This window comes from Bubalus kerabau, chromosome 3 (genome assembly GCF_029407905.1).
Source record: "Bubalus kerabau isolate K-KA32 ecotype Philippines breed swamp buffalo chromosome 3, PCC_UOA_SB_1v2, whole genome shotgun sequence".
NCBI lineage: Eukaryota > Metazoa > Chordata > Mammalia > Artiodactyla > Bovidae > Bubalus > Bubalus kerabau.
Window position 1 is genome coordinate 22,122,174 of NC_073626.1, and position 24,613 is coordinate 22,146,786.

A 24,613-nucleotide genomic window follows, 5' to 3' on the forward strand; every position below is an offset into this window, starting at 1 on the left:
AAGCTCTGGGAGTTGGTGATGGACAGGGAGGCCTGACGTGCTGCAGTCCATGGGGTCGCAAAGAGTCTGACATGACTGAGTGACTGAACTGAACTGAACTGAAAAGGCAAGGTGCAATAGAATAGATTTGAAAAGTGCAAAATATGAGAAAAATAATAGGCTTCTTCTGGTTTGCATGCAAAAAGCACATCTTTAACTTCAGGCGTTAAGTTATCATTCCTTATATGTTTGTGAGAGGAATCAGAAGCCAGTGCTGGAGTGGAATGAAATAGGATGAAGACTGATTTTCAATTAATACATTCTAATAACTATCAACCAATTTCTGCTTATCTAATAACTATCAAAGTTCTGCTTATTTCTTATCTGTAAGAACATTTCAAAACCATTTGACATACTCTCTTCCGTAGAAACTTTTAAAGGGGTCACACGACTGCTTTAAAGAAATGGGTCTACAATATAGAGATGGCAGCGGTGGGATTCGAACCCACGCCCCCGAAGAGACTGGAGCCTTAATCCAGCGCCTTAGACCGCTCGGCCACGCTACCACATAAGTGCCCCACCTCAAACTTCTTCTTAGCAGTTTAAAAGACTTGCACAAACCTGTGTTATTTTTCCTATTTTCCCCCTCTACATACAACTCTGTCATCTCATCCACGAATAAAATCCGCAAACAGGTTCCTACTTTAGGAGATTCACATTTGCCTTCTGTGCTATTTTTCTGATACTCGAAAGTAAAGGGAGAAGCAGCCAATGCATAATATCCCTCAAACTCGAAGTCATAAACTCGAATCAGTCATTTAAAAAAAAAAAAAAAAAAAAAAGGATGAGAAATCGCCGGCACAGCACCCACCGAAACTAGGGATGCAGAGATCAGGAGTCTCCAATTTGTCAACTGCGTTTGGGAGTCAGCAGTGGGAAGTTATTTTTTATTTCTTCACCTAGAAAACAGAGACGCTCTTCTCCCCGCTCACACGGAACTTAAGTCAGAGTTTGTGTGTCTGTGTGTGATTTCTTACTAAAGAAAACAACCGTGCAAACCGACCTACTTTTCGCTGAATGTGATCATGTTCTTAATTTACAAAGTTCAGGGAGGGGATTAGTTTGCTTTCAGTACGTGGTGTAGCATACTCTCCAAGCCCAGAGACGACTTGCTCTACCCGCTCCAACCTCACCTATGCGAACTTCGCGAGTCCCCGGGTCTCCTCCCCACATAATCCCTGTCTCCAGACGGCTCATCCTTTAGCTGAACAGCCTGATCCATTATATGCTGCACCGTTTAAGTGAGCCCTACTATGATCAGGGGAAGTGGTGTGTAATTCTTCAAAAGTTCTGATTATTTTATATACAGGGAAGAAATGGTCTTTTTTTTTTTTTAAAATGAGATTCAGTTCAGTTCAGTCGCTCAGTCGTGTCCGACTCTTTGCGACCCCATGAATCGCAGCATGCCAGGCCTCCCTGTCCATCACCAACTCCCGGAGTTCACCCAGACTCACGTCCATCGAGTCACTGATGCCATCCAGCCATCTCATCCTCTGTCGTCCCCTTCTCCTCCTGCCCCCAATCCCTCCCAGCATCAGGGTCTTTTCCAATGAGTCAGCTCTTCGCATGAGGTGGCCAAAGTATTGGAGTTTCAGCCTCAGCATCAGTCCTTCCAATGAACACCCAGGACTGATCTCCTTCAGAATGGACTGGTTGGATCTCCTTGCAGTCCAAGGGACTCACAAGAGTCTTCTCCAACACCACAATTCAACTTCAGCTCTCATCTTTCTTCACAGTCCAACTCTCACATCCATGCATGACCACTGGAAAATCCATAGCCTTGACTAGACAGACCTTTGTTGGCAAAGTAATGTCTCTCTGCTTTTGAATATGCTATCTAGGTTGGTCATAACTTTCCTTCCAAGGAGTAAGCGTCTTTTAATTTCATGGTTGCAATCACCATCTGCAGTGACTTTGGAGCCCAAAAAATAAAGTCTGCCACGGTTTCCACTATTTCCCCATCTATTTCCCATGAAGTGATGGGACCAGATGCCATGATCTTCGTTTTATAAATGTTGAGCTTTAAGTCAACTTTTTCATTCTCCACTTTCACTTTCATCAAGAGGCTTTTTAGTTCCTCCTCACTTCTGCCATAAGGGTGGTGTCATCTGCATATCTGAGGATATTGATATTTCTCCTGGCAATCTTGATTCCAGCTTGTGCTTCTTCCAGCCCAGCGTTTCTCATGATGTACTTTGCGTAGAAGTTAAATAAGCAGGGTGGCAATATACAGCCTTGACGTACTCCTTTTTCTATTTGGAAGCAGTCTGTTGTTCCATGTCCAGTTCTAACTGTTGCTTCCTGATCTGCATATAGGTTTCTCAAGAGGCAGGTCAAGTGGTCTAGTATTCCCATCTCTTTCAGAATTTTCCACAGTTTATTGTGATCCACACAGTCAAAGGCTTTCTATATTTTTTAAAGAGAAAATGTGTGGAAAAGTATCAAAGGAGAGTGCCTGAGAGCAATTTGAAAGTAGAGACTAGTTAGGATATATTCAGTCTACTACTATTGCTGACATCACTTAATCCATGATGGAGGGACAGGGATGTTTTTTAAAAGTAACTGAAATAGTCTGTGAAATATTTGGGATCTTAGGGTAAAAAGTACAGCATTTTGAAGGTAAACTTTTGTTACAAAGTGTTGCTAAATGAACTAAATAATGTAGAATTTTAATGAAGTAATCACATAACATTTTATCAATAATAAAATATTCCTGTTCAGTAGAAAACTGAAATTTTATCTGTGATTGTTAGTTCTGTAAAATCACAGATGATTGCCGGAAGCCACCACGGGAGATCCCACCCATGACAAAGGTCATGCGGAGAGAACCTGACAGGCAAAGGTGGATCAGGCCTCAAGGGACCCCCTGAATCTGCTCGAGCATCCACCCCAAAATCAAAATCTGTCTGTCTTACTATTTTGTGCCTTTCACCAACTCTTCTGACATTAACAGGGGCTATCCCCGACCACCTTTCTCTGGAAAAAGTCAACTTAGGGTTTTAGTTAATAAGTCTCCTGGGCATGAAAGGAGTATTTCTATTTTAACCCCTCTGTTGGCATTCTAGCTTGCCTGACAGGTTTATCCATACTCTTGCAATTAACACACTTGATTGTTCACAACTCCCCAACCTTGAAAGGCACAGGAAGCCAAAACATTCTAAAAATCCTAATGAGCATAGAGTCCTTTAAGGGATGAAAAATTATTAGAATAGATAGTACTGGTAAAGGGCTTCATTATTGGGCCAATGCTTGCTGCCAAGTTCCCATATCCCTTATCCATTGTGCACCTGGGAATGCGTTAGTTAACATAGTTGGAATGTAAGAAAAACAAGTAGTAGCCTTGGAATTAACCACATCAGACCTTTGAGCTAATTGGTTCTTTCTTTGTTGTGACCCACTGCACCTTTGCTCTGTGAGAATGCAACTGTTTAGTACTTTCTGAGGCTGGGAGAAATAAAGAAGAAACACTTTAAGGGAAAACAAGTTTTCTGGCTGATCAGCCTTTATCAATAAAGGGTCATAAAATGTTCACAGGCCTCCAAGGCCACAAGATAATGTACACAACATTGTTTATGGGAAAGGTATGCAGAAAAAATCCTGGTTTTGATAAAGACAAAACAGATGTAATGTTTGGGCTGACTCTATATGACTTTGCATCTTTCATTTCCCTCTATGTACAACTCAAGGTATAAAAGTTCCTTTTGAAAATAAAGTTATGGGCCTCGCTCACCAAAGCTTGGTCTCCCCGAGTCGTTCTTTTTTCCTTTTCTCTCTTTTTCTCTCTCTGTTTTTCTTTCAGGATGACTCCTTGGAACACAGGAGCTTTATTGGCTTTCTGTGTTAATCAAGGAAGATCAAGCCTCTTTCTCTTTGCTTTTTTTACTTTCCTTATTGCCTATGCCATCATCCTGAGAGTACCCCTGGATCCTGCTGGGGCTGGACCCCGGCAGATGATAACCACTCTGTCACTACACCTTACTAGCACAGGGCTTGACACATCATAGGTACTCAGGAAATTTTTAGTCAGTTGTATAGTACCCATACATTAAGGTAGGGGTTTTCATCCAATAAAAACTTACTGAAACCATACAATGTACCAGTCACTATTTTAAGTTCTAGGATGGGAATGGTGAACAAGAAAAATACAAAGTCAATGCCCTTGTCAAGCTTATATTCTAGAAGAAAAGACAGACAATAAACAATGCAGGACACTGGGGTTTGATCCCTGGATCAGGAAAATCCCCTGGAGAAGGGAATGGCAATCCACTTCAGTATTCTTGCCTAGAAAATTCCATGGACAGAGGAGCCTGGTGGGCTATGTAGTTGATGGGGTCACAAAGAGTCGAACACGACTGAGTGGCTTCATAGTAGTCATAGTTAAGTGAGCCCAAGTTCTACTGCTTCTCATCTACTGAGTAGCCACAAGCCTATCGGCAAGTCACTTAAACTTATTTGGTTTTACTTTTATCATATGTAAATGATATGACAATAATAAAAGTTGCCTACAGTGATAGACGATAGATGGCCACTACATGTAACACACATATAAGAGTACCTTGCCCATAATATGCACTCAATACAGTTTGCTATCATCATTTGTATCATTTATTAGTATTCATTGAACAACGTTTTTGTATGTCGAATTCAGTCTTTTAAATAATACTGTGAAATATTATCCTATTTTACAGATAATGAAGTTTTAAAAAATTGACATATTCTCAAAAAAACCAAGTGAATTATTTTTCCTAACTTAATAGATGGCACACACAAGATTTACACTTCAGTCCTACAATATCTATTTTAGGACATTTTTCACTTTGCCTGATTGAAATCCAGTGCATTGTTTCTCCATTTTCAATCATCTCACCTCATTTCTTCCACCTTATCTCGCCTCTGTTTACATTATTCTGGACTTTTAGCCAGAATAGAAAGGCCTTCAGATCATGGACTTGGTCAGACATGGATTTTAAGGGGAATACTGGCAGACAAGGAAGATGCAGACCTAGATAAGGATACTCCAGCTTTGCCCTCAGCAGAGCTAAGCATATTTCTGTGTCCTCACTGTTTCAGTCTGGAAATCTTCCAGCCTGTGGACCCAACTCAGGCCCCTCGTATCTGTATGCCACTTTCTACACACGTAGTTGTGAAGTAGGGCACAGTGAAATCTAATGAAGTCTGATGTCTGCCAGAAGTAAGTGGTATTTAAAGCATGTGTGTGTGTGTGTTAGCCACTCAGTCATGTTCAACTCTTTGCGACCCCATGGACTGCAGCCCACCAGGCTCCTCTGTCCATGAGATTTTCCAGGCAAGGATACTGGAGTGGGTTGCCATTTAAATCATAGTGGGAGAAAAAAAATTCACCGTGTTGCATATTTATTCGTGGATGAAATCCTGAAATAATTTGGTCATTATGACGTACTCAGAGCAACAGTATATATGCCACAGCACATACTCTTATCTTGCACTCTGTTTGAAAAATATAACTTCTCAGAAAATTTGTATAAACATGAAAGAGAATCGATAGTTCTACTGAAACCTTCTTGCCTCAGAGCCTTCTTAGCGCAGTAGGCAGCGCGTCAGTCTCATAATCTGAAGGTCCTGAGTTCGAACCTCAGAGAAGGCACAGTAGTTTTGTGACTCCTACATGCTTTCATTTGAGAAAGAAGCAGGGTAAGGAACAAAATTCCCTATCCCACCAATCAAGTTCTGTGTGAAATCTAGGCCCCAGGACTAACTCCCTGTCAACATGATGCGATTATAAATGGAACTGTAGTCCTTCAAGAAGTTTAGCTGATTTCTTTCGAACCAGGTTCCTTAGGCAGCAAAGCAGTTTTTCAATATGTTTCCTATAACCATATATCTGGATTAGCTGTCTCTGCTGCACTAGAAAATTAGCAAAAATTTATTACCTTAAAATAGCATACTGCCAAGTCACTTCAGTCATGTCCGACTCTGTGCGACCCAAGAGAAGGCAGCCCACCAGGCTCCCCCGTCCCTGGGATTCTCCAGGCAAGAACACCGGAGTGGGCCACCACCTCCTTCTCCAGTGCATGAAAGCGAGAAGTGAAAGTGAAATCGCTCAGTCGTGTCCACCTCTTAGCCACCCCATGGACTGCAGCCCACTAGGCTCCTCCATCCATGGGATTTTCCAGGCAAGAGTACTGGAGTGGGGTGCCATTGCCTTCTCCATAAAATAGCATAAATTTATTATTTTACAACTCTGGAGGTCAGAAGTCTGAAATGGGTCTTGTGGGATTAAAATCAAGGTGTAGCAGAGCTGCCCTCTCTCTAGAGGTCTTGGGGAGAAATTACTCCTTGCTTTTTCTAGCTTCTAGAGGATGCTCCTATTCCTTGACTCATGTTCACATCACTCTGACCTCTCTTCTGTTGTCTCATCTCCTTCTCTAACTCTGACCCAGCTACCACCCTCTTATAAGGACACTTTGATTACATAGAGCCACCCAAATATCCAAGATAATCTCCCTATCTCCAGATTTTTAATCACATTCCTTTTGCCTGGCAAGATAACATATTACCCAGGTTTTAGAGATTAGGAAATGGGCATCTCAGGGTGGGGGGTGTGAGACATAATTACACCTACCATAGTCTACCTGCTGGTCCCCAAAGATTCACACTTGTGTCACATGAAAAAAATATTCACTCCATTCCAATTCTCCCCAAATCTTAACTCATTTCACCATCAACATATCTAAATCTTGTCCTTTCAAAACTTCCAAATATCATCACCTAAATCACCCAGATTTGGAATGAGTGAGGCTCTGTGTATAATCAATTCTTATTTTATTTTATTGATTGCTTCTTTATGTGCTAGATATCCTTCTAAAATATTTTATGTGTATTTACTCCACAAGTCCTCCCATTAACTCTGTTAGGTAGGCTTATTACTATTTCTCTTTTATACATGAGGATAGTGATGCCCATTGAGAGAAGGCAATTTACCAAAGCTCCCGTAACTAATAAGTGGAACAGTTGAGATTTGAGTACAGGCAGTGGGAACTAGTTAAATAAAGCCCTAATCAAAATGAACAGAAGTGAGATCCAGGCATTGTTGGGGGAAAGGGCATCAGTTTTCTATTGCTACTCAAGTTCTTAGAGTAATAATAGTAGCCACTTTGTAACCATTTCTAATTAAAAAGTTAAAAAATTATATTTTAACATGTCATTGATTTTATTAAAGAACAGATGACACACTCTGGTTAGTCCAGCTCTATCCTATGCTGTCCCCATACTCTTTCATTGCTTTATTCTTCTCTGCAGACTTCATCAGTATCTTATATGCTTACTTATTTTATATATTAATTTTCTTTATTTTTCATGTCATCCCCAGCAGAATGTGAGATCTGTGACAGCAGTGCTTTTTGTTAGCTTTGTTTGCTACTGTATTTCCTGCCCTTAGAAATATTCCTGGGGTGGTTACTGGAGGCAGCAGGGATGAGGGGTGGCAGGCAAAATGAGTGAACGTGGTCAAAAGGTGCAAACTTCAATTTATGAGATAAATAAGTCCTGGGGATGTAATGCACAGGTTGGTGACTATAGTTAACAATATTGAATTGCATATTTAAAAGTTGCTAAGACAGTAGATCTCAAAAGTTCCCATAATATGGGAAAAAATGTAACTGAAAATAAAAGGAAAGACAGACAGAAATATGCCTGGTATATAAAAAACCAGCAGCTTACATTGTTGAATTAATTGATGAATCAATAGGAGACAAAAAGATAAGGAAGCTCCGTAAGTCTCTAGGGCTGAATCTAAGTTTCCTTAGATATCTGGCAGAATTCTTCAGCTTGCTCTTTTCACAGCGACTTTGTCCAAGCTCTAGGGTGTTTGTATCTAGGACATTTTTCCTTCAAGTTTATCATCATTCCTGAAATACTCTAATGTTTTCCTTAAGAGAGATAGCATGGGAATATACTGTTCTTCCTCATATTCCCTTCAAAATGTCAAGCACGACTCTGCAAACATCCTAATTTTCCTTTGTAGCTAGTAATAGGTTCATTGTTCATTATCTTATTTAATGAAATCAACTGTAGAGCTAGAGATTGTTAGAGTCTAGAGAGATTTACACATATCTTTCTCTCTGGATACTTTAAACAGTAACACACTGTAGGTGATCAAAAACATTTTACCACAGTTTAATGCAAAACCTATTTGAAAAGTGATTGAGGTATAAAGTCACATGCAGTATTAGGTGGCTTGCATTTGAATTGTCATCTCCTAAGAATGTACTTCTTTTTAAAAGTAAAGAATATGAGGCAGCTGCGATCAAACAACCTATAATATATCTGATAGAGTTCTAGGGCTGTTAACTTTCGTTGAGAATTTGTGGAGGATCAGTAAGAAGACACAGTTAACTAGCCAAAATAAAATTTTCAGGAGTTTGCCCTACCTTCGAAAAAGGTAAGGCCCTACTGGGAATCGAACCCAGGATCTCCTGTTTACGAGACAGGCGCTTTAACCAACTAAGCCATAGAGCCACCTGAGAGCCTACAGGAGTGTAATCTACCTCATTTTACTTTGCCCCAATAGGGCGCAGGAATGGGGGAGCTTAAGGAAAAAAAAAAAAAAAAAGACTACACTACCCTGTAGGTGGCTCTGAGATGAACTGAGAAAGTAGCATTGACATATATAAACACTATCACGTATAAAGTGGGAAGTTGCTATATAACACGGGGAGTCCAGCCTGGAGCTCTGTGATAACCTAGAAGAGTGGGGGATGGGAGGTGGAAGGCTAGGGGGAAGGGAGGCAAGTTCCAAAAGGAGGGGATATGTATATAATTACGACTGATTAGCATGGTTGTACGGCAGAAACCAACAGAATATTGTAAAGCAACATTCTCCAATTACAAAAATAAAAGGTTGACAAATAAGTTTGAGCAAATCAGCACGAGTTATGAGTGAAAAGTTTCAACAGGTAGGAAAAACTAAGAACCATTTTGAGTAGTACTGAAGAATTGCTACACAAGAAGCCATTTCCTAACTGGAGGTGCCGGGGATTGAACCCGGGGCCTCGTGCATGCTAAGCACGCGCTCTACCACTGAGCTACACCCCCTACAATGTCACCTACTTTGTGAAAAATATTTAATGCCAATCGCTATCTGCATTATTTTTCAAGAACCCTAGCCTAGTACAGGAGAAGACAATGGCACCCCACTCCAGTACTCTTGCCTGGAAAATCCCATGGAAGGAGGAGCCTGGAAGGCTGCAGTCCATGGGGTCGCTGAGGGTCGGACATGACTGAGCGACTTCACTTTCACTTTTCACTTTCATGCATTGGAGAAGGAAATGGCAACCCACTCCAGTGTTCTTGCCTGGAGAATCCCAGGGACGGGGCATCCTGGTGGGCTGCCGTCTATGGGGTCGCACAGAGTAGGACACGACTGAAGTGACTCAGCAGCAGCCTAGTACAACCCAGCTCTGTTCTGGATAATCTTGTCCATGCATTTGCCCTCCTCACATGAAGCTCTTGGCTCTACAGGAGTATGAAGAGCTAGAAACTAGAGTAACATCTACTGACTTGCAGTGGTTTATTCTGTTCTACTCTAGGGATATAGTTGATTTAAGGAAGGTTCCTTACAACCTTAAAGAAGAAACTATTGCTTTGAAGATTACAAATTTAGAGCAATGTAGTAACAAAGTAACTAGGGAGGAAATTTGTAAACTAGGAAAGGTCAGTTAAGATTTTTGTTTTACAAGTCACTGATAAATTAGAAATCTGAACAACTTATTTCTAGACAAGATGATTGAATTACTGGGTGTGAGTGAGGAGGTGGCCAGCATAAAAAGATCCCCAACTTTTTCTCTGAGGATGGTAAAGAGTGGTTATGATGTCTGTCAAAGACCTTGGGGACTTCCTGAGCTTAAGTTTGACTTGAGAGACCAGTGTCCAAACAAACTAGTCAGACACTTGTTGAATAAAAATTATAAAATCTCATGTATTTTGGCTAGAGTAAGACTCCATACAGGCATTGTGATTTCATTCATAGAAAAATCTAGGGCCATTTTGTGATCATCAATGTTGCCTGAAAGACTGGTGAGCTAGAAGATACAAGTAACCACATCTTAAAATAGGGCGATTAACTCTTGATTGCTGTCATGGCTCCGTTGTTTGAATAGGAAGGAAACTTTGGGAGCAGTGACTGAACACCAGGAACTGATCACCAGATTCTCTACCTTGTAGAATACTGTGGCAGAAAGCTAAGGGAACAAAAATGTAGCCAATGGCTTCACTGGGATGATTTTTTCTTTCATTGAAATTACCTCAAAACCCCATGTTCTTCTCTATAGAGAACATACATTGTTTTACCCATCAAACTAGAGGAACTGGGGTGAGTGTTTCAACTTTTTTCTTGTTTTATGCCATTTAATTGATTGGTTCCAAACTTTTCTCAAATCTAGGAACAAGTACACTTGAACTGAATCAAGATGTCTTCTCCCAGTGAGTAATAGATGATGCTAACAAAGTAATGCTCAAAATCCTTCAAGCTAGGCTTCAGCAGTATGTGAACTTCCAAAACTGAGGAAGTTCTGGAACTTCTGAACCAAGAACTTCCAGATGTACAAACTGGATTTAGAAAAGGCAGAGGAACCAGAGATCATATTGCCAACATCTGTTGGACCATAGAAAAAGTAAGGGAATTTCAAACAAAACATCTACTTCTGTTTCATTGACTACACTGAACCTTTGTGTGGATCAAGATCAACTAGAAAATTCTTCAAGAGATAGGGATACCAGACCACCTTACTTGCCTCCTGAGACACCTGTATGCAGGATAAGAAGCAACAGTTAGAACTGGACATGGAACAATGGACTGGTTCAAAATTGGGAAAGGAGTACATTAAGACTGTATATCATCACCGTGTTTAAACTTATATGCAGAGTATTTATCATACAAAATGCCAGGCTGGATGACTCACAAGCTGTAATCAACAAAAGCTATGGAAAAAACATAGCTTTGTCTATAGGGACCTTTATTGGCAAGGTGATGTTTCTGCTTTTTAGCAGGTTTGGTATAGGTTTGTCATAGCTTTTCTTCCAAGGAGCAAGTGTCTTTTAATCTCATGGCTGCAGTCACCGTCCACAGTGATTGTGGAGCCCAAGAAAATAAAATCCTCAGATATACAGATGATACCACTCATGGAAGAAAGCAAAGAGGAACTAAAAGCCTCTTGATGAGAGTTAAAGGAGAGTGAAATAGTTGTCTTAAAACTCAACATTCAAAAAACTAAGATTATGGCATCCGGTCCCATCACTTCATAGCAAATAGATGGGGAAAAAGTGGAAAAAGTGACAGATTTTATTTTCTTGAGCTCCAATATCACTGTGGATGGTGACTGCAGCCACAAAATTAAAAGACGCTTGCTCCATGGAAGAAAAGCTATGACAAACCTACAGGGTATATTAAAAAGCAGAGAAATCACTTTGCTAACAAAGTTCCCTGTGGTCAAAGCTGTGGTTTTTCCAGTAATCACGTACAGCTGTGAGAGTTGGACCATAAAGAAGGCGGAGCGATGAAGAATTGATATTTAGGAATTGTGGTGCTGGAGAAGAGTCTCTTGGACTGCAAGGAGATCAAACTAGTCAATCCTAAAGGAAATCAACCTTGAATATTCATTGTAAAGACTGATGATGAAGCTGAAGCTCCAATACTTTAGCCACCTGATGAAAAGAGCTGACTCATCGGAAAAGACCCTGATGCTGGAGAAGGGCAAGAGGAGAAGCAGGTGACAGAGGATGAGATGGTTGGATGGTCGCATGGACTCAATAGACGTGAGTTCAAGCAAACTCCGGGAGATAGTGAAGGACAGGGAAGCCTAGAGAGCTGCAGTCCATGGGATCGCAAAGAGTCGGGCACTACTTAGTCACTGAACAACAACAATCCGGTTGTTGGCTCAGTGGTAAAGAATCCTCCTGGCAATGCACCAGACGGGGATTCCATCCCTGGGTCGTGAAGATTACCTGGAGATAGAAATGGCAACCCAGCCCAGTATTCTTGCCTGGGAAATGGCAATCCACCGCCGTATTCTTGCCTGGGAAATCCCATGGACAGAGGAATCTGGTGGGCTACAGTCCATGGGTTCGAAAAAGAGTCAGTCAGGACCTAGCGTCTAAACAACAACAATCCAGTTGTTAATCTTTTGCCTTCCGAAACTATGCTGTACTATGCCAACTCCAGGGAGATGCTTCACTTTCTAGAACGCGTTGAAGGCAGAAAAATAGGACAGCAACGGTAATAGGCAGGTGGAGCGTTAGACAAGGGTATTTCTGTTATCCCAAGGAAAAGAGTCACAGAAACTCGCGGCTAGGAAATAAGTGATAAAGACTATTATATGTATTTTTTTTAATATATGTAATCTAAAAAAAAAAAAAAAAAACTTCAAGGATTTGCAGCAAATAACGGGCCATATGTGATAAAGTAACTCATTTGAGGTACCTGAAGGCGCCAGACTGGTGGGAAGAGGAACCTGCATCTTTCGGGTGGAGCCGAGGGGCTGGACTCAGGGGCCATCTTCCTTCAGCTACAGGTGTCAGCCCGTGCAGTTTCTCTTCAAATCCCGCGCTGTCATTCTCAAGCGCACGGTCAAAATCTGTCGTGACATCTTTCCACCCGGAGCCTTTTGAGACGGGTGTGGAGGTGGGAGTGGGGGTAGGGGTCGGCAGGAACCTCGGCAGCTTCCGCCTCAGGAAATTTGGTGAGCGCTTGAAAAAGTCCAACCCGGAAAAAGACTGTTCACTTCAGTTCCCCCCGACTTCTTGTCCTCCTCTCTTTCTCTCGGACTCAGGTTGTCTTGAAAATCAGCTCGTAGAAAAGGTAACGCCTTCTCCCCTCTAACCCAGTCCCTGCACCCCGCGGTGAGCCCCTCCCCCTCCCCGGTGCCCTCCACCCTCGGTCGCATCCCCTCCCCTTCCTGGGGGGCACGAGCAGAAAGCCGGACTAGGGGGCGCTGCGCACAGGTTCGTAGCTACGCGTCCCCAGCAGACCCCGTGTGGGTGGGGGAAGGGCCGTGGGAGCTGGGGTGGGTCTGGGGGCCCCAAGGACGGGCGGGAGCTGAGACGACTGAGGTGACGTGGGCAGGGAGGCCCGGGACAGGGGAGGAGAGACCCGAGGAGCGGTCCAGACTCCGTTCTTAGGGTGGGAACTCTCAGAGCCCGGGTGGGTGCGAAGATGCGCATCACGGATCCCAGCCCTGAACTTTGGGAATTAAGGCCATGAACGTATTCCGCGAAAAAGGGCGTCTGTCGCACAGATGTTTCTTTCCATATCTTTTACAACAGGTTCTTTAAAAGGTCGGGCCTCGAATTCCAGGTGGTTAGAGATGAGGGGGCTGGGAGTAGGGAGGGGAACTCGTCTGTTTTCCGGTTGCGGTCAAGAAATATAACTTCTTTTCGCTGACCCCTTAAACTCTGCCGGCAAACCTAAGACTCTTCTCAGGGTCGTCACAGTTCCAAAGCCAAGTCTCATTATCCTCAGCTGCCATCTTCTTCAGAGAATTTCCTTTAATCTAGGGGGGCCGTCTCACATTGGTTATGCCTCTGGGGTCGGAGGGTGAGCCCATAGCTAATGATTGATGGACGTGAGTTACAAAAGTCCATCCCTCTTCCTTCACGGTGGAAATAATTATAGTGCAATTTATCTGAAACGAAACTCCATCAAATTGCATCCTTACTTCTCTCCCCTACCCTGTCTTTCTTCACTGATTCCCTTAGACTACTCTCTCAATAAATTATGTGTACCTGAATCCTAGTCTCAGCTTCTGTCTACTGGGACCTGAAGCCAAGTCAAGGAGTATTCATGAGATCACAAAGATTCAATGTGCTGTGGAAGAGACTTTGGCTACTCTTTATCAGGTTTGGGGAATCCAGCTTCCAGAACTACCATGGGGACTTTGAAAGCCTAAGAATCACACAGTCCACATGGAAAATACCACATTTCTGCAGCATCTCTCATGGGGGAGACTGTATTGGGGTCTTACTTCCAGGGATGGGCTGCTTAACAAAATGGGAAAGGACAGTTTGAGAAGGTCTGAGTCCTGGTTCTCTGGGACTTTAGAACAGTGTCCCCAGGGACTCTCCTCAAAGGTTTTGTGATTAGCAGAGCCTTACTGATTCTAGATGCCTGCTGGATGGTGTGTTCCGGTAATTGATTCCTGTGACAACACTGGTTTTGGAACCAATTAGCTCAGGTCTTTCCATGATAGATTGTACGAACCTCTGGTTCAAAAAAATAAAAAATTCACAGCAGAAGTAGTGCCAGTAATGAGAATGATGATCACCATGATAGTCACAGTTAAGTTTTAACTGCTGTAACAGACTAGAGTTCCTGAGACCCTCCTGGGCAGTCTGCCCCTCCCAGAAGTTTCTGCCTGTGGCTTTCTCTGGGGCTAAGATCTGTTACATGGATTGGTGAGGAAGGGAGAAGTGGAAAGTTGTATCTCTTGATCTTCTCTTTTTATAAAGACTACCATCATCGTCATCAGAAGCAATATTCTGATCAGGACTGCTGCTTTCACACCTGTCTCTCACCTCCCCTCATCTCCCAGTGCAAGGGATTTTTTTTTTTTTTTTTTTTTCATTTCTCTGGTCTTGGCTATCCCCAAAACAACTTCTCTTTTTTCTCTTTAGGGCCAGCCACTGGAGGACATAAGGGGTATGACATCTGGACTTTCCAGAGCAGTGGCAGGATTGAGACCTCCTAGACTTTATACCACTCAAGTGCAACAGACTCAGGTGAAGCCACAGTTCTCCTCCTTCATCATTTTAGGTCTTCACTGTGGAACAGGGGATGTTGCTCCCCTGGGGCATCCACTTTTGTCCAATTAGTTTCCTGGTTTGGGCTGGACCAGTATCTTGAGAAGATTTTATACATTGTATCATCCCATCATCCTCCACCCACTTCCTGCACCTTGAGTATTCTGATCTGAAAATAGTGACAGATTTGGAACCCTTCTGAGCACTGTTCAGGTCCTTGAGGGTTCTCAAGAACTGCAGAGATTTCAAGATAACTAAGAAACGAAACACACATTTTTCAACACCACTGGTGCTGGTTCTCCAATCCTGTCACTGCCCTAAAAACACAGTGCCCAGTAAAAGATGTATGGTGTCTCAAATCCTGTGGGTTATGACCAAGGACAGGCTTCCCTGTGGCTCAGTGGTAAAGAATCCCCCTGACAATGCAGGAGATGCAAGAGATGTGGGTTTGATCTCTGGATCAGGAAGTTCCCATGGAGTAAGAAATGGTAACCCACTCCAATATTCTTGCCTGGAAAATTCCATGGACAGAGGAGCCTGGTGGGCTACAGTCCATGGGGTCACAGATTCAGACATGTTCAAGGACATTCAGTTTTTTTTTTTAATATATATAGTTTTATTTATTTTTGGCTCTGCTGGGTCTTTGTTGCTTCGAGGGTTTTTCTCTAGTTGTGGCAAGCAGGGACTACTCTCTAGTTGCGGGACCTGGGATTCTTATTGCTGTGGCTTCTCTGGTTGGGGAACATGGGCTCTAGGGTGCCCAGGCTTTGGTAGTTGTGGGTTCCTGGGCTCTAGAGCACAGGCTTAATAGCTGAGGCGCATTGGCTTAGCCACTCTGTGGCATGTGGGGGCATGTGAGATCCTCCTGGATCAGGGATCAAAGCTGTGCCTCCTGCATTGGCAGGTGTATTCTTTATGCCACTGAACCACTAGGGAAGCCTCAGCTTTTTTTTTTTTTTTTTTGGCTGTACTGGGTCTTAGCTGTGACACACAAGATCTTCAATCTTTGTGGCAGCGTGTGGGCCCTTCAGTTGCAGCATGTGGGATCTAGTTCCCTGACCAAGGATTGAACTCAGGCCCCCTATCTTGGGAGCATGGAGTCTTAGCCACTGGACCACAGGGAAGTCCCCCCCAGCTTTGTTTTTTTTAATCCATTTTTTTTTCTTACACGATTTTGAGTTCAAGAAGACAAAATATCCAAATATTTTGAAAATATTTTCCATTTCTCATGTGTGTCTATCATCTATGAATATTTAGAGTCTTAAGAATCACTTTCCTGGTCATTTCTGGCTTAGTCTGTCAATTTTCATGTTGCTGTATAAAGATTAAGTCAGGGATCCCATCTATTTAGGTACAAACCAGAATTATATTTTATATTACTCACTGATACTTATATTTTGTGTACTTTTTAAAAAAAGACCCTTTAAAGTGCAAGTAGCTGTGTTAATAGTAATTTGTGAAAAGAGAAAGAAAAAAACACTGATTTTACTCTTCATACAATCTTTTCTTTCCTGTTTCTGATATTCTGTAATTTGTCTTCATATAAAGATTGAAGTTTAATTATAAAACAGCATGGGCTAGATAGGGCTTCCAGTATATTCTTGACTCCTCTGATTAGAAGTGAGGTTTGGTATGCTTTTCTTCTACTTTTATATGTTTTTAGATTTTTAACAGCGAGCAGAAATTAATTTTGTAAACAAAAATGGATGCATGTTTGTTGAGAGAGAGAGAAGATTCAAGAAGGGACTCCCCAGGGGATCTGAATGAGGAAGTACAGGGGGCTGTTCGTATCACAGCAACTCTGTGCAGCCAGTCCCACCCAGTGTTTTCGGATGAGCCAACAAAAGGTCTAGAGCACTATGAGAAAAAATACTTGAGAGCTAGGTGAGCTAGATACTGAAGGAAGCAGAAATAAAGTGAGAGGAAGAAGTGGTATGACTCCACACATAATATAGGACTGGAAAAACACCACGGGAAACCAGCTGCTGCAGAATTCTTTTTAATTGAGACAGTGATAAGGATGAGTTTAAAGGGTGAGGAGAGAAACCCATCGTTCTGAATGAAGGAACATCCCTGCCCAGGTGCCATGACCTGAATGCACTAAGGGACAGGCACCAAGGAAGGTTCTGGTTGGGTCCTGCCCACAGGGGCTTTGGGACCCACCATCATGGAGATGCCCCTCAGCTCATGTGAGATGAAGTTTCTGCTCTCACTCTGCCTTCAGAGATCCTACAAGAGAACTCAGGGTGTCAGGGGATAAATGAAAACTAACTAGGGAGAGGAAGAATTTAACAACGCATGCCTGTCTTGGAGGAGAGAGGAGGCTATTAAGGAGATGCTGAGAGTCTTGCTGCCAGTTTCTGCTTTTCTTAAACCTTCAGCATTGGGAAAGGATGGATGTCAGGACTTCTGGGGACTGCGTTTTTAGGGACATGGGTAGTCCCTATTTATAATATGATTTTCCTTTGGAATGGAGTGGAAAAAATTTGGTATTTTGAGATCAGAGAGTTGGGAGACAGGTTTTCTTTTCCTTAATTGTCTCTCTCTCTCTCTCTCTCGCTCTATCTCACACACACACATTTGGGCTGTACAGGATGGTTTGGTCATATGGAGGCTGGGTGGGAAAGGACTCGAAGCAAAGATGGGATCCTTAAACATGTTCTTCAGATGGGAGGCAACTTCTGACGGTGTCTGGCCCTTCCTATTCGCTTTTGAACTGCTTCAGGTACTCCAGCATGTCTGATTTAACTGTGCTGACTGAAGCCCGGTGGTACCAACGCATGACAGGGACGCCATCAGGCCCCACTAGAAACTTCTCAAAGTTCCAGCGAATGTCATGGACCTTCATGGGCTCCCAGAAGAGCTGACTTGATGAGCCCAAAAGATCAGAGGTTGGAGGGCAGGCGTTCTGGAGCAGAGAGAGAGAAATCGACAATGTTTTTTCTGTTTCTGTGTGGTCTCGTCTTATCCCCACCCCTAGAATGTCTACTCACCAGTATGTATCTCAGTATATTAACTAATTGACATGCTCCTAATGAACCATAGACATTCCAATACATCATTACCAGTACAATCAACAACCAAGAGTTAGTATGATAGCAAACAGAAAAGTTTATTCCTTTCTCTGTTTCTCCCTCAATCCCATGATTATATCACAGTGCTTCAAAGAAAGACTATCTTCTGTTTTTGTTTTTGTGTGTGTGTGGATTTTTGTTTGTTTTTTTTTTTTTTTGGTAACTCATAACACTTCTAAAGCTTCAGTTTCTTTAGCTACAAAAAAGGGGGTCCTTCTGTTCTGGGTTTCTGTGGTTCTAATACTCTGTGACACTCTTTATTACCTATTTCTGTGTTTGTCTCCCTGATTAGATATGAATTCTTTCAAGGAAGAAATTATGCCCTATTAACATTTGTTAACTCATTGTGTAGCACAGTTCTTGCACATAACTAAAGATTTGATAAATGTTGAATAAATGAATCATTACCATTCAGTAAGAAAAGTTAGTCTATATTAGAGCAATCATATTTATATGTTTCCATTACTTGAAGCTAAAGCTTCACGACAAATATTGCCACCATCCATGAACTTATCTGAGAATTTCTTTCCAAGGAGTCCAAACTCAATCCTAGACTTGAGCCCCATGCTTTCAGGGCACTGTTACCTACCTGACCAATTCTTGCCAGGTTTATGCTCACTTACCTTCAGGAAGGTAAAGACCTTCTGTTCTTTTTCTCCATTCACATCCCCTTTCTCAAAGAGCTGAAAATTGGGAACAAAGCCACCACCTGGACGTACATACCTGCAATGAACCAGAACAATCCTGAGACCATTCAAATTAAGAAAAGGGTGGATAATAATGGCCACCACAATTTGGCCACAAAGTGAAATTAGAGATAAAGAAAGAGAGGTCGTAGACAGGGAAGATGAGGAAAGAGTGGTCTTTGGGAATCAGGACTTCATGCATATGCTTTAAGGAGCCAATAGAGAATTCCAAGAAAATTGGAAGCAGGATATTCCTCAGCCATAAAAAAGAATGAAATGCCATTTACAGCAACATGGATGGATCTAGAGATTATCACAGTGAATTAAGTGAATTAAGTCAAACAGAGAAACACAAATATCATATGTTAACACTTATATATCGTATCTTTTAAAAATGGTACAAATAAACTTATTTACAAAACAGAAATAGAGTCACAGATGTGGAAAAGAATCTTATGGTTGTGTGTGCTCAGTCCTATCAGACTAATTGCAGCCCCATGGACTCTAGCCCACTAGGCTCCTTTGTCCATGTAATTTTCCAGACAAGTATACTGAATCAGGTTGCCATTCCCTTCTCCAGGGGATCTTCCTGACCCAGGGATCAAACCCAGGTCTCCTGCATTGCAGACAGATTCTTTACCGTCTGAGCCACCAGGGAAGCCCAATGTTATGGTTACCAAGGATAAACTGGGAGATTGGAATTGACATATACACACTACTATATATAAAATAGAAAAGTAATAAGGACCTGCTGTATAGCACAGGGAACTCTATTCAATACTCTATAATGACCTATACAGGGAAAAGATCTAAAAGCGTGGATATATGTACATGTATAACTGATTCACTTTGCTATACATCTGAAATTAACACAATATTGTAAATCAACTATACTCCAGTAAAAAATATTTAAAAAGAAAATTGGAAAGCAATATTTTAAGGTTAAAATTCTTGATTCATTTCTATTTCCTAGGCTTTCTCCTTTCATGTGCTTCTTTTCATTAGATTTCCTGTAGTCTTATCATTAAACAACTCAAAGTTAGAATTGTTGAGCACTACCAGCAGGGCATAACTGAATTCAAGGCATCAAAATGATGTTCTTGAACCAATTAATCTGTCAATCACCCCAGAAGTCTCCAGAATGAGAAGCCTCTAGGTGGAATGTGGAAGGAAAATTCTAACATGGTCTTGCAGGGTCCCAAGCAGGCACTTACTTGAGCCCCATAAGGATCTCTGAGTTCTTTGCTGGCTCTTGTTTTCCAAATTGATTGCAGGGAAAGCCCAGCACAACTACACCAAAAGGCTTCAGCTCCTCCTGTAGTGCATTCAGTTCTGTAAGCAGAGGGTGAACAGCATGGGTAGCTCTATCTTGAGCAGTAAAAGCAGTATCTGTCTATCACATGAATAAGCTGAGGACTATGAAGGGAAAGATTCAAGATCACAAAGTTTGAGGAAACAGAGCGAAAGGCTAGAACACAGATTTCCAGAAACACATCCAAACAACTGCCTTTTATCTTGTGCAGAAGTTCCCATAAGTGGCTCCACTTCGTCATCCAATAGGAGCCCTTCTTTAAAAGCACAGATTGCTTAAATTGGTGTGTGTGTGTGTGTGTGTGTGTGTTTTGGGGGTGGGTCCCGTTTGATTCTGAAGAGAAGTCAGATTTAAATGCCATTGCCTTCCTTAGTTGATTGATCAAAAAATGTTTTAAGGAATGGCAAACAAAATGGACATTCTATCCCCATCCTCCCACTCTGCCCCATGGTGACACAGTGTTACACTCCAGTCACCCTCCCAGGAGCACTCTTTGGTGCTCTAACCTGGGAGTTATAGAGGGAATCAGAGAAATGCTAAGTCTAGCTCCAGAGCATTCTTTTTGTCAGTTCCAGTGACATAAATGCTGCCATTTCCCTGAAAGACTCATTGGGATTCTAAGGCTACAAACTCCTTTGAAAACAAACTTTCAGCTCTTTCCCACTGTCAGGAAGCTTCCCAGTGTCTGTCTGGACTTGTGCCATTATTTCCAACTTCAGCCACTTTCAGTTCAGATTTACAGACTTCATGACCAGCACCACCAGTCCTAATCAGACTCAGCTCTATCTGCTGGCATCTCCTCTTAGCCCTCACTCCAATTAAACAGTGCATAGACGGTAACTACGTTTCCTCTTCTCTGCCATTTGGAAGTACCTGCAGAACCCAAAGGTATTTTTCCGGAGGCTCAAAGGTCAATCTTCTCTCCTGTTACCAGAAGTTACCAGTGAGAAAGATAAAATTAGCCCCTGAAAGCTAGATTCTGGCCTGGGACTCATAGCTAGAGCTTGTTGTTCTCCTCCTGAACATAAACAGTTTCACAGAAGATCAGTTTCATACAAGAGACCTTTAACCAGACAAAATATGAACATTATTCAAATCACAAAAATGACCAAGTATCACCCTATTCTTACCAATCTAAGTGATTGCTGTTTATCCTTGCTTTATTCCTCCTACTCTGTAGATATGATTTATTAAGATACCAATCTCTTCACTGTGCCCGTTTTCTCATTTCCTGCAGCATCCAATCCAGAACCGAGCTTCAATCCCTTGAACCCTTCCCCAAATCATGTAACACAAGCTCAGATCCTCAAATAAGTCCTTTCTATTAATAACATCTTCTTACTGAGAAGCCCCATGGTTCCCTACAGTATATGTTTTCCCTCAGAACGCTGAGCAACAAACTCAAATACAGATACAGTCCTGGTGGTCTTTGCTAAATCTTTGGGAGAATCTTAGTTCTCAAATCCCGAGATAATTCTCCTAGCATTTCTAAGGAGCAGAGCAGTGGCAGGATGTAGGGGATAGAGTCACATGATCACCTACCTTCCCCCAGCCCCTTGTTTCCTCCCAATAACAAATGAGCAAAACCTTCTGGAGTTAGGACTTCCCTGGTGGCTCAGACGGTAGAGGGTCTGCCTACAATGCAGGAGACCCGGGTTTAATCCCTGGGTCAGGAAGATCTCCTAGAGAAGGAAATGGCAACCCACTCAGTATTCTTGTCTGGAAAATCCCATGGATGGAAGAGCCTGGTAGGCTACAGTCCATGGGATCTCAAAGAGACACAACCCAGCGACTTCACTCTCACTTTCTGGAATTAGACTATGGCCATCTGACAAAGCTAGTTCCAAGAGAGTTGAAACATGAGTTCTTACCTGGATACTGAGCTGTCAAGCCTCAATAGGTGGCCACATTGACAAATAGGACATGCTTGCCCGCATACTGCTTGAACTGGATATACTCCTCACCATTGAGGGTGAGGGCTCCATACTCATAGATGGTGCCTGTCACCCCCTTATAGCAATCCACCTGAAATATAACAAAAATAACCACAGTGATGTGATGATAAAGCAAATGATAATCTCTAACATCTATGGACTTTTTGAAACTCTAAGAACAGAAGAGAATATTCCAAGTAATATTTTTAGTTATGGCTAATGCCACAACTGGGACTTTACAGGTGGTTCAGTGGAAAAGAATCCGCCTGCCAAGCAGGAGACTCAGGTTCGATCCCAAGATTGGCAAGATCCTCTGGAGAAAAAAATGGCAACCCACTCCAATATTCTTGCCTCGGAAGTTCCATGGACAGAGGAGCCTGGTGGGCTATAGTCCATGAGGTCACAGAGTCGGACACGACTTAGCGACTAAACAACAATGCCACAACTAGAATTTATACCTTCTAATTTAAAATCTTTTTTGCAGTGGTGGGACAAGCACTTTATAATCATCTTTCCATTCCTTGAATCTTAATACAATTTACTGCTATCCTCCGATTGATGATTTACAGTTTACCTGCACTCTCTTCCATATCCTAACACCCCATTCCAGTCATCATATCTCTTTGCAAATATTTTTAACAGATTTTGGCAGAGTTTCTCACAACAGAAATATGTTTTATATAAATGTCTCATCTATATGTTCTCACATTGTAGTTTCCTTCCCCAGAGCCCAGCAAATAACTTGTTCCTCCTCTAGATCCCAGAGGCATTTTCCAAAGCTTTGCCAGTAGGGGCTTATTGGTACCTACAAAATTCATCCTCAGTGCCCTTTCTTATCTCTGTGTAAAATAGGAAGCAAAGAGATAGACTTCCTACCTACAAGGATGGCAAGGGAAAAAAAGCCGACAGGATCTGGAACAAAAAGCTAAAATGCCTCAACAATTTCTGGCTGTCTTTATCATGTATGGATGCCACCTTGTGAACTGGCATGTAGAATTCCAAGAATACTGCAGCTTGGAAGAGCCTGATCTTTCCTTCTTGGTTTTCAGTTCTGCTCCAATTTGCTTAGGTCTGTTTGAAGAGATCAGGATACCCTAAAACACAGCCTTTTACTCACAAGATGATATTCTATGGCAGAAATTCCAACCCAATCAGGCAGCAGCTGCTGACATAGATGTGGATGGCCCTCAGTAGATGCTTGTTTTGTTTTTTTTTTAAATATCAGAGAAGAGAGATGATCTTACTACAGCTACCAGTCTTGATATTACATTTATAATAGATTCATGTTATATACACCATTTTACAATTCACATGAACCCAATAATAGAGCACTTGAAGTGTGGTTTGAGGACCTGCACAAGTATCATCTGAGAACAAATTAGAAAAGCAAATTTGGACTCTACTAAAACCTACCGGATCAGAAGCTTTGGAGGTGTGACCCAGTAACCTGTGCTTTAACAAACTTTCTAGGTGATCACTGCACTACAAGATAGGTTTTCTCCAACTTTTAGAGAGGAAAGAAAGGGGTCAATAAAAGATGTCTAACTGGCTTAACATCGCAATGAAGCTGTGTTTTTGAATGAATATGCCCAATTTTAAACTTAAAACTTGTTGCCTCAAGTCATTTACTTCAGCTGCCACTTTGCATCCTAAGACTCATATACACACCCTTAACAGGGTGCTGCTGGCAGCAAATGTGGACATTTTTCCTGGGGTGAGGGGGGAAGCATTGGGTGATTTGGAGCAGTACCAAGACTTAAAAGCAAAGATCTTACTCTGATCTGAGCTCTTGCCACATCACTTCCCCTGAAATTAAAACCAGCAAGCAACTCTCCTCGCCTTTTGCCTTTTATTATTCCCTTAAAGAAAAAAAGCGCCCCTCTTTCCTGACTCTGGAACTCCTTAGGGCACATTTTAGCACCAGCTTCTTTTTCCACCTGCCCAAGAGTTTCAGTTTCTCCAAGAGCTGCCAGTTCAGCCTCCTTCTCAATCCAGTTACTACTTCATATCCCTGTTTCCTGGACCTGCAAGATTCCCCAGTGTTCCAGACCAGGGTGGAGGGGATGGGTTCTGGGCTATCCAGCGGCCACCAGGGGCAAGTGGCAAAGCAGAACGCAGAGAGAGCAGCCTTCGTCCTTCATCCACTTTTCCACTTTCTGCCCAGTGACCCACCAGGCTAAGGGGAGATGATCCACGTAAAGACAGGCAGTTTAGGAGAGCCTCTGCCTCAGAGAACAGCAGTGGCAATGGCAGACGTCAGTTAGGAAAGGCTGGGGAGATGAATCTCGTCCTTCCTAGGAGAGAAGAAGGGAGAACTCCTGGCTTCCTTGGCAGCCTAGTTCGCCATCGGTGCTGGAATCCACCTGGGTTCCCTGCGGGACACTTACCTTCATCTGTTGCTGCTTCAGAGTCAGCTGAGCTAAGCCGACCAGGAACAGTGGGAAAAGACATGAGGCCCAGAGCTGCAGGATCATGGCTCGAACTAGGAGTTCCAGGCAAGTCTCAGATCCCTAGGGATCTCAACCCCTTTTGAGCTCCCGGCAGGGACCAGTTTGAAGATTCATCCTCCAATCACAGAGTAGCATTAACACACGGGCAAACCTCCCTCCACCCTATGATCCCTCCCCCTTCCTCTTCTTCCCCTTCCCTAACATCCACCTCCCCACTCACTGTCCCGCCCCAGACCACAAGCCCTGAAGGCTCAGTGCACCCAGTACCTCCCCTTGACAGGCCACCCACTGGTGGTTCTGGCACCTGTATCCTGGCAGGTGAAGGTGGAGGCTTTCCCCTTTGGAACTT

General features: G+C 42.6%; 1 protein-coding gene, 1 long non-coding RNA gene and 4 other non-coding genes across 7 annotated transcripts; 2 read left to right on the forward strand and 4 right to left on the reverse strand.

Moving 5' to 3' along the window:
- Window positions 1-463: 463 nt before the first annotated feature.
- On the reverse strand, window positions 464-545 carry TRNAL-AAG (transfer RNA leucine (anticodon AAG)). Its single transcript has one exon. It is a non-coding gene; the product is annotated as a tRNA-Leu (tRNA).
- A 5,044-nt stretch (window positions 546-5,589) lies between these two features.
- Window positions 5,590-5,662, forward strand: TRNAM-CAU (transfer RNA methionine (anticodon CAU)). The gene has a single exon. It is a non-coding gene; the product is annotated as a tRNA-Met (tRNA).
- Window positions 5,663-8,461: 2,799 nt separating this feature from the next.
- On the reverse strand, window positions 8,462-8,535 carry TRNAT-CGU (transfer RNA threonine (anticodon CGU)). The gene has a single exon. It is a non-coding gene; the product is annotated as a tRNA-Thr (tRNA).
- Window positions 8,536-9,039: 504 nt separating this feature from the next.
- TRNAA-AGC (transfer RNA alanine (anticodon AGC)) lies at window positions 9,040-9,111 on the reverse strand. The gene has a single exon. It is a non-coding gene; the product is annotated as a tRNA-Ala (tRNA).
- A 3,629-nt stretch (window positions 9,112-12,740) lies between these two features.
- LOC129645651 (uncharacterized) lies at window positions 12,741-17,979 on the forward strand. Of its 2 annotated transcripts, none has more exons than XR_008711461.1 (3): window positions 12,741-12,871; window positions 14,683-14,787; window positions 17,534-17,979. It is a non-coding gene; the product is annotated as an uncharacterized LOC129645651 (long non-coding RNA). The 2 variants fall into 2 exon arrangements; XR_008711462.1 differs by lacking the exon at window positions 12,741-12,871 and adding an exon at window positions 12,980-13,014.
- GPX6 (glutathione peroxidase 6) lies at window positions 16,792-24,388 on the reverse strand. The gene is made up of 5 exons (XM_055570960.1): window positions 24,202-24,388; window positions 21,752-21,905; window positions 19,783-19,900; window positions 18,506-18,605; window positions 16,792-17,716 (listed from the first exon to the last, which is right to left on the reverse strand). The coding sequence occupies exons 1-5, from the start codon at window positions 24,286-24,288 to the stop codon at window positions 17,510-17,512; spliced, it is 666 nt and encodes a 221-aa protein (XP_055426935.1). The 5' UTR covers window positions 24,289-24,388; the 3' UTR covers window positions 16,792-17,509.
- Between the last annotated feature and the right edge of the window lie 225 nt (window positions 24,389-24,613).